This window comes from Ursus maritimus, unplaced genomic scaffold (assembly GCF_017311325.1).
Source record: "Ursus maritimus isolate PB19 unplaced genomic scaffold, ASM1731132v1 scaffold_2, whole genome shotgun sequence".
NCBI classification, from domain to species: domain Eukaryota; kingdom Metazoa; phylum Chordata; class Mammalia; order Carnivora; family Ursidae; genus Ursus; species Ursus maritimus.
In genome coordinates, this window is record NW_024424452.1 from 44,835,620 (window position 1) to 44,844,747 (window position 9,128).

The following is a 9,128-nucleotide window of genomic DNA, read 5'->3' on the forward strand; positions in this document are numbered from 1 at the left end:
TTGTCCTTTCTCCGATGGTCCCTCAGAATCCAGGACAGCGTTCTGCCAGCCGGAGGAACTCGGCCGGGGCAAGGGCAGGCACCACTGGCGAGCTTAGCCACCTTCAGGGGCGGCAAACCCCACGGGCAGCGGAGGCGGGCAGCAAGGCGGTCCTAGTGCTGACTAGGGCTGCCACGTGCTGGGCGTGACCCAGGGCCAGGCATTATGCAGTTCTTTTATTTACACTATTTAGGCCTCACAACACATTTCCAAGGGAGGTACTGTTATTGGCAAAGCAGGAAACTAATGTTCAGAGACGCGGAGTCAGGGTGCAACCCACATCTGTCTGAGTCCGAAAGGAGCACATAATTAGCAAATCAATATATATTTAAAATATGATAATCCCTTACTCCCTGAAGGCTTATTCTACCCTTGCCTCTTCCTTTCCCAGAAAACAGAATTCTGGGAGAGAAAGCAAGGGCAAAGTGTACCTCATACATGAACACACACACACACACACACGCACACGCACACACACACACACACGCACAGATCAGTTATGCCTATCACCGCCACCCTGGATTTCCTAGCCAGGGTGAGGGTTATGGGGTGGAAGTCAGTTTCCCAGGACCTAGCCCTCATCCCCTTCCTGGTGCTAAATAAAAGTGAATAAATACTAAATAAATACAACGGCCCCCCTACTGGCTTCCCCTCCTCCTGTGACCCGGCAGGGCAGAGGGGGCAGTTTAGATGGACGGTCTCCAGCCCCTTCCATCCACCACCCGTCCCTGCGTCCAGGGCAGGAAACCAGAGGGCCAGCCTGCGCATCGCATGGAGGGGGGAGGGAAGGCCTCATCCTCTCAGCCCCTCGCTGTGTCCGTGTGTCCGTGAGGCAGCCACAGAAGCCCCTCCTTCTGGAACTCAGTCCGAGGCCCGGTGCCCGGGAAGGGCAGGGGATGATGAGGCTTTCCTGCCCGCCCAGGAACGCCGCCGAGGATCTCCAGAATTGCCTTGCGGTGCAGCCAGTCCTGGGGAGGGGCACGCGGTGTGCGGGGCTGGCTGAGACGCAAGCTGCCGCAGCGAGCCTTCTGGGGTTGCCGGCTACCAGGACCTGCAGCGTTAAGGGCTGGGCCAGAGGCCCGTGGCCTGACAGTGTCTCAGAGGCGGCAGTGGCCCCGCTGTAGCGCAGACTGACCGCCCCAGGCAGGACCACGTCCGTGGGCGAGGGCATCAGCGTGTATTCACCGTTGAGGGCGTAGGAGCCATCTGGAAGCTTCAGGGCCAGGGTAGAGGCTCCGGACACCAGGCCCCCTGCTGCCGGATCGGATATGCGTGCCCCGCGGGATAGTGACCACGTTGTTGTATCCGTCCTCTGAGCAGAAAGAGAAGATGGGGAGCTCAGCATCTTCCTGAATCCCCTCAGCCTTTCTGAGCTATGTTCATGCGACTGTATGTGTGACTTTGTACGGAGGGTTGTCTCCCAACCACGTGAGGGGCCCAGCCTAGGTCTGAGCTACACGCCAACGCACCCTCCTCCCTCCCTCTCAGACCCCTTACTGAGGTGCGCCTTCAGCCCGCCTCTTGTGCCAGTGCCATGCCTGCTCTCCCTCCAGGAGCAAGTCCCCCCACCCGGGAAACCCTCCTGATGCCCACCAGGGCCCTCCCAGCAGCCCCAGGCGACACTGTTGAGCAGGGTCGACACTGCTCGAACTCGTGACTCACCTGTCTCCCCCACTAGACTGTAAGCTCTTTGAGAGGAGAGACAGTATCAAGTTCACCTCTGTGCCCCCAGGGCCAGGGATGAGGAAATAAATAGTGAACAAACCTGAATTTTCTGAAGGAGCCAGACTGTTTAGTGCAGCTAGAACGTCCCCACCGCACACCATGCACTTGTCAAACTTCTTTTGGAGCCAATGACACGGTCACAGCCAGCATGGATGCAGCGGCCTTGAACACAGACGGAGGAGCTGTCCGGGGAACAGGGAGTCCCATCGACCACCTGCCAAGAGAAGGAGCAATCGATGCAAAGGGCTCTTCCTAAGTCAGGATGGGTTGGTGAGCCAGACCAGACCCATATCCCGGCAGGGAGGGGAGGCCTTAAAGACTGGGCGGAAGGGTGAAGATCGGGTGCGGAGTGAGCCCCAGCCATACGAAGGGGTAATAATCCTAATGGCAACAGTAATTTTAAAAGCCACCATTTTCAGAACATTCACTCTGAATGAGGCACTGTGCTAAGTGCTTTATAAGCTAGATATAAGGGACGCCCGGGTGGCTCAGTCAGTGAAGCGTCTGCCTTCGGCTCAGGTCAGGATCCCAGGGTGCTGGGATCGAGTCCTGCTTCGGGCTTCCTGCTCTGCAGGAAGCCCGCTTCTCCTTCTGCCTGCTGCTCCCCCTGCTTGTGCTCTCACTTTTTCTGACAAATAAGTAAAATCTTTAAAAAAATAAACTAGAATATAAATCTCACAACCACTGTTTGAGGTTTTTAGAGATGAAACACTGAGATTTAGAAAGACGAAGAAACTCTCCCAAAGATCAGACGGCCGGCAAGCAGAGGTGCCAAGATGGAAAGGGCAGGTCTGAGTCTCAACACCAGCCCTGAACCTTGACGGTAGCAACCCAGACGGACGCTAGAGGGCGGCCGACGTGTAAGAATGCTCCCCAGGGGAGGGCCAAAAATTCTGCCAGGGCTTGTTCTTCCTTGGCCTTCGACAAGCCGCCCTATCCCAGAGAGGGAGTGCAGGGACGCCACTGTCTCCAAGAGGCCTGCCCAGTGAGGAGCTGGCCTCCCATGAGCCGATCGAGGCCACCCCTGTAATGGATAGAGGAGCCCACGGAAAGGGCTCAAAGACTTGCCCCGAAGGCCACGCCCGTTCTCACGCAATAGAGGGACGGGAACTAGGAGATGGGAAGAGAGAGAAAAAGAACCCAAAGGAAATGGGATGGGCTGGAGCTGCCTGACTGGCAACGTATCCAGCGTCTGGGGCTTGTTTTCCCAATACCCGCGGACAGAGATGCGTGAGTGCACCCTGGGCGGGCCTGGCAGGGCTGCGGGAGCGCCAGCGAGGGGGCTACTTTGGAGGACTGCCATCAGAGAGCAGGGGGCTTCGGGAGAGAGCGTGAGCGCAGACGGCCCGGGCATGAGGCCCTCACCCGCGGCTCCAGCACATAGTAGTAGCCCAGGGCGCGGGCCTGGCAGGTCAGCTTGCACTGGTCCCGCGGGGCCACGCCCGTGTAGCGGGGCACCCAGTCCATGGGCCCCGGGAAGCTCTTGAAGAGGTCAGTGCGGTGGTTGTAAGCAGAACACTGCTCCTCACGGAAGGTCAGTGCTGTAGGGGAAAAACGCCCGTCAGTCCTCTCTCCTCGCGACATCCCACCTGAGGCCCTCCGCCTAAGCCCCTCGGAGCTCTAGACAGCGTGGCACCTCTCTCCTCCCCAGACTGCCAGAGAAGGTTCCCGAAGGGTGAAGTGACTCCCCTCAACAACAGGGACAGCCCCCCCCCCAACTCCAGGGACTACCTTACCCCCCGTGGCTTCTGTCCCTCCCACTCCTCACCTGAGCCAGTGGGGCAGTCCTGGGTGTTGCAGGAGCGGAAGCGGGTGCGGCGGCCCTCACAGTACTTGCCACCATTCCGGGGGACTGGCCGCGTGCAGTCCCGGGAAGAGAACTGGACACCGCCCCCACAGCTCCGAGAGCAGTCGCCCCATGACCCCCAGGGGCCCCAGCCACCAGCCTGTGGGATCTGCAGAAACACAGAACGGAAGGGTGGGATCAGTACACTCTCTCCTGAGCTCAGGGCCGGCCTGCTCCTCCAGGCCCTCTGCTCCACCCCTGCCCCCGGATCTCACATTGAAGTCCTGAAGCTGGTCCACGTGGAGGCAGCGGCCCCCCATGCAGGCCTGGGCCGGCCCGCAGGGGGTGCCATCAGCCCAGGGTGAATGCTTGGTCTGGCACATGGCGTGGCCGTTGAGGTGGCCGGAGCACCAGAGGGCAGCACAGGGAGGCGGCAGCTGTGGACAATGGCGTGAGTCGGGCCCGAAGGTCAGCTGGCACTGGCGATCAGCATCATAGTCCTTGCCAGGGAAAGTCACAGGCAGATGCAGGGGAGCTGCTGGCTTGTCTAAGAGACAGTGCCCTGGGAATGAGGTAGGGATATGAAGTCAGCAACGGGCCGAGGGAACATTCTAGATTGCTAGCTGAAAGCCTGGACTCTCTGGGGCCTGATGGGTCCAAATCATGGGGCTGGAAAAAGTTTAAGTAGCAGATGCAATTTATTGGGTGCTTATTACATGATGAGCATTGGCTAAATGCCTGACCAGCCTTTCTCATGTAACCATGGCCAACGCCTACGAGGTGGTTACCATTCACGCCTGTTTCACAGATCGGCCACACGGACGTGAAGAAACTTACAGCCACACATCTACACACGTCTGAAGAACAGAATCAGGATAGAAACCCGAAGCCCTAAGTCTTCCTACCTGTTCTAACCGTCTACAGATCTCCTGAACCTGCTTCATCTCAGCAACCCTGCCAGGCTTGCACACCTCCGGTCACAGGTGACTCCCTTCACAGCCAGCACACTCATGCAAACAGTTTTGACCCTTAAAAGGTCAGCTCTCATTCTATTGCACCAAAAGTTGCCTCCCTTGGCTATGCTATTTATGCTAGAGGAAGTGGGAACCACACAAAGACAGAAGCATTTCTCACCCCATCCCACACTGCAGAGGAAACCCATTTGAGGCAGGCAGTTTGGTCCATGCAGAATGCTGCAGAAGAGCAAGTACGGTGGGGGGCAGGAACTGAGCGCCGCCCAGGGAGAGGGGGCTGCCATCTGCTTACCGTAGCCATTGTCCAGGAAGTCAGTGATGAAGCGGGCACTGCAGGGGGACCAGGGCTCCTCGGGGTCCACATGAGCCATCACAGGAGCCATGACGTGGCGGGAGGTGCTCCCAGGCCCATTCAGACCAACACATGGCTTTGAGTTGTCATGGAGCATGTTGAAGACGTGACCTGTGAGTGCAGAGGCCTTGCTAGGGTCCAAGGGTCCCAACTCTGTGCCCTCAGGGGGCTTCAAGCCCATAATAACCTGGTTGCAGCTGGGGATGGTCAGATCCATTCCCTATCCCACACTGCCCCCGATCTCCTTCTGGTGCTCTAGGGCTCATCAATAGGGAGCCCCCTCTGCTCTGTCTTCCCTTCCCCCCAAACACACTCAGGGCACCTCCCGACCCTCTTTTCCTTGTAGACAACATTCCTAACCCTGAACCCACCATTGCATCATTGATTCTTATGAATAACATCTTTTTCAATCCACACACACACACACACACACACACACACACAGTTCACAGTAAGTTTCTACACACTATCTCATTTAATAGAAAAATCTAAAAGTCTATGCCCACAGCAGAGAAAGGTAACAAACGGCCCTGGACCTAGGCCTAGGGAGGAGGAAGCACCACGTTGTGACCCCTATCTGCCTTCTAGTGAGCTCCCTGTCCCCTTACCCCACCCCCACAGCTCTCTCATGCATCCCAGTTGCCCCACAGCCCCACTCCCACGTTACCCAGTTCATGAGCTGCAGTGAAGGCCGACTGGAGCCCATCATCCTCCACAACAGCACAGCTCCGAGCTGGGTCACACACAGTGCCCACATCGGCCATGCCCAGAGTGTCACATGTAGAGACCCCGCACAGGTCCTGTGGAGAGAGATCATGGAAGATGCATGAGGAACCCAGACACCAGGGCCCGTTGGGATGAGATCTAGCTTCGTGGGGACCCAGGCCTTGAGTAGCCAGCATCGTCAGGGCCCGGATGGCACTGGCAGTGTGGCTGGGGCCAGGTGCCCCGTGGAACACCTCCAGGGGCACCATTTCCAGCCCAGTGTACACGTGGTGCTTCTTGGAGCTCCGTGGCACGTGGCCTACGGGGCTGACTGGGGCCTCACCTGCCGGGTGAACAGAATGGCCGTGTCAAAGTGGTCAGGGTCCGAGTCCTCAGGGGTATTGAGTCCTCGCTGCCAGGTGCAGAAGCTGCGCAGGGTCTGGGCGGCACTGGGCCCCACCTGGGGCCCTTCCTCGCCCGGCCCCAGAATCACGAGCCGAGTCACCACCAAGCTGACGGGATTGCGGATGCTTGGGTGCTTGAAGGCCTTGGCGGCCGCGGCCATAACAGTCAGCAGGTAGCGCTTCAGCCCTGCGCCATGAAATGCTGCCATCTTGTCATCAGCCACGACCAGAGTCTCCACAAATCTACTCAGCGAAGCAAAGCGCTGGATTGGAAAAAGGAAGGGAGCATCCTGAGGGAGCCTCCCAGACCCATGGCTTCTCCCCCCCCCCTTACTTCCTGGGTCTGGAACTCAGCAGAGCCAGCTGGGCCGCACATACCCCATGGGATTCCAGACGGGTCTTGGTTGGGCCCTCCCCCAACCCCAAGTTCCAGGGCTTTTGTGGTAACTCTAAGAAATCAGCTGTTGGTTCTGAGAAGGGGAGGGGAAGGGGGTGCCACGTCCCAGGGCTGCGTGAGCCCCAGAGGTGAAAAGCAGCTGGGACTGCCTCTGGGAGGGGCTTTGGGGTCCCCCAGGCCTGAGTGCGCTGGGGCCTGCAGGACTGGAGCTAGAGGGCCGGGCTGCAACGTGTCTGCCCTGTGTGGTTGGAGGAACAATTCAGTCAGCAGCTAGGGCCAGGGCCAGATCTCAGCGTGGCGGGTGTGGAGGGATAGCGGCTGGTCTGGATTAAAGTGAGAGAGGGAGGGAGGGAAGAAGGGGGAGGCCGGGAGTGGGAGGGAGGAAAGGATGGAGTGTCAGGCAGCCTTGCAGTCAGTCCACAGTGTGGGAAGGGGAATGACCAGAGGAGGTATGGGATGCCTTTCCTCCCCATCCACTTTTGCCCTACTTTGCACTTTGCCAGAACTATTTTGAAGGCAGCACCAGAAGCCAGAGGCCAATCCCTTGGGCTTCAAACCTCACTCCTTTAGCTGGCGGTGGGGGTGAAAATAAAATTTGGGGCACAGAAAAGAGTCAAGGCCCAGGGGGCTGTCGGAAAAGCTTTCTTGTAGGAGGTGGTGCCAGAAGAAGGCCGTGGCCTAGCAGGGCTGGGGCGGGCAGAGGGGTGGTCATTCCCAGCATAGAGTCTCTGACCCACCTCTGGGAACCCTCCTTGGGAACAGCAGCCTGGCCAGGAGAAGGGCTGGAGCAGGGAGAAACCAGAGCCTTCCTGAGAAAGGAGGCTAGTGGAAAGAGGAGAGGCAGGCAGAAGGCAGGGAAGAAGCAGAATGGCCAGCAGTGGAAGTGGGTGGGGAGAGGGTGAATGGGGGTCAGTAGGACAGACATGGCGGGAGGACGCCGCAGGACACAGACTCCAGGGCTGCCTACCTTGGCTCTTCGAGGGCTGGGGCTGGGATTCCCGGGAGGAGCCTTGACGTTGCACATGGGGCCCTGGCCGCTGGCAGGACTCTTCCGGCGTAAGATGTGAGCCCCAGGCCCCCCGGCAGAGTTAAGGGTGCCTCCCTCCAGGGGCTGGATGTGGAGTTCGGTCCCCTGATACTGCAGCACCCCTAACAGGGCTCCCCCGTCCCAGTGCAGAGATGCCACCGACTCTGGATCTCCGTTGATGGTGCCGGTGAGGTAGGTGCCTGGCTCGGCCCCTCCCAGCAGCTCAGGTGCTTGGCCCAGGTACTGCACCGTCAGCCCCTCGACCTGCACGCCGGGGTCCTGCTCCAGCTCTAGCAGCAGCGTCTCCCCAAAGGCTGGCAAGCGGTACAGAAGCCTGGCAGGGGCGCCCAAACCAGGCAGGACGCTGCCATTGAGCTTCTCTGGAAACACGATCTCCTCCTCCCGGGGGAGGGGGCTGGCCGGCTGGGCTGAGGGCAGGAGGGAGGCCAGCGGCAGCAGCAGCAGCAGCAGCCGCCCCACCAGCCCGGAGATGGGCACGGTGGGGAGCAGCAGGCGGGGTTGGACTCCCCACAGCCAGCACCCCGCCAAGCCCCTCCTGGGATGCCGGTCCGTCCGGGACATGGCACTGGTGCTGCAGCTGGGAGGGATTGAGGCCGTCTGGGCACCAAGTTCTGCCCGCCCTGGCTTTGGAAAGCTCATCTCTGCAGCCTGGGGGCTCGGACTTGTGCCAGGGTCAGAGGCAGAGTTTTCGGAGGGGCTGGGGACCTTCAGAGGAGATGGAGAAAACTTGGCCCTTAGGCTTAGGAGAGGCGCCTAGTGGCCTGGCTCCTCCAAACTCTCCTCTCACACCCCCTCCTCTCCTGGGTCTTTGTCTCTCCCTGCCCGTGTCTTCTGCAGCTTCTCTGGTCTCTCCTTCTGGGCTCCCTCGGACTGTCTGGCTTTGCCTCTGTGCCTGCCCTGTCTCTGGCTCCTTCCGCTGTGCCTTTGTCTCTGTCTCTCTCCTCCTCTCTCGCCCGTGTCTATGTGTCTGTGGGTCTCCCTGTGGGTTCTTCCCAGCCTCTCTCCGCGCCAGCTCTTTTAAGCATCCCGAGCTTCTGCGATTGGCTGAGCTATAAGCCATTCAGCCAGGAGCTCTGTTGGTAGGACTCAGATGGGTGTCTCATTGCTTCCCAAAAAATCCTAGTTTTTGTTTTCCTTTAAAAAAAAAAAATGGGACTTGCCCAGGGGAGGGAAATCTCTAGCAGCCGGATGGATCACAGGCACTGGGCCAGCTGATGACATAGCCTTTCCCCAAACCCCACAGTCGGCTCTCAGCTGTCTCTTTCCCTTTTTGGTGGGACAGAGCCCCAGGAGGGGTAGGAAGTCAGGGAAAGGGCCTGGTCAACACGCACAGAAAGGCCATGGTCCCGGGAGGATTCTCTCTCTCATTCTCTAATCTGGCATGGCCTCCCTTTTCTCAGGGCTTCCTCGTGCTGCCCTCTGCCCCTAGAGGCTGGTTTCCAGAGCTGAGGCAACTGAGTAAACTGCCAGGGAAAGACCGTGGGGAACAGGTAAAGAAGCACCAAGAGGGCAGAACAAAGAAAGGAGGTGGCTGGACTTGGTTCAGGACGGGAATAAGCAGTGAGAGAGAGAAGAGCTTGCAGGGATATGGGGCAGGCGAGGAGACAGTGATCAGGGAGTTTACTGCCCAAAGGCAGGATGGGTCTGCTTAGAATGGGCACATGGAGCAGGCAGGGGAGAAGGCAGGAGGGGTTAATG

At 59.0% G+C, this 9,128-nt stretch overlaps 1 protein-coding gene across 1 annotated transcript; it reads right to left on the reverse strand.

The window, feature by feature from the left end:
* Positions 1-900: 900 nt before the first annotated feature.
* Positions 901-8,432, reverse strand: ADAMTS4 (ADAM metallopeptidase with thrombospondin type 1 motif 4). The gene is given in 14 exon segments (XM_040634482.1): positions 901-974; positions 977-1,042; positions 1,045-1,264; positions 1,266-1,349; positions 1,801-1,847; positions 1,850-1,885; positions 1,888-1,978; positions 3,130-3,305; positions 3,533-3,719; positions 3,826-4,112; positions 4,817-4,987; positions 5,544-5,676; positions 5,925-6,248; positions 7,350-8,432. Coding segments are annotated over 14 exon segments (2,616 nt in total). The 5' UTR covers positions 8,070-8,432.
* Positions 8,433-9,128: the final 696 nt, after the last annotated feature.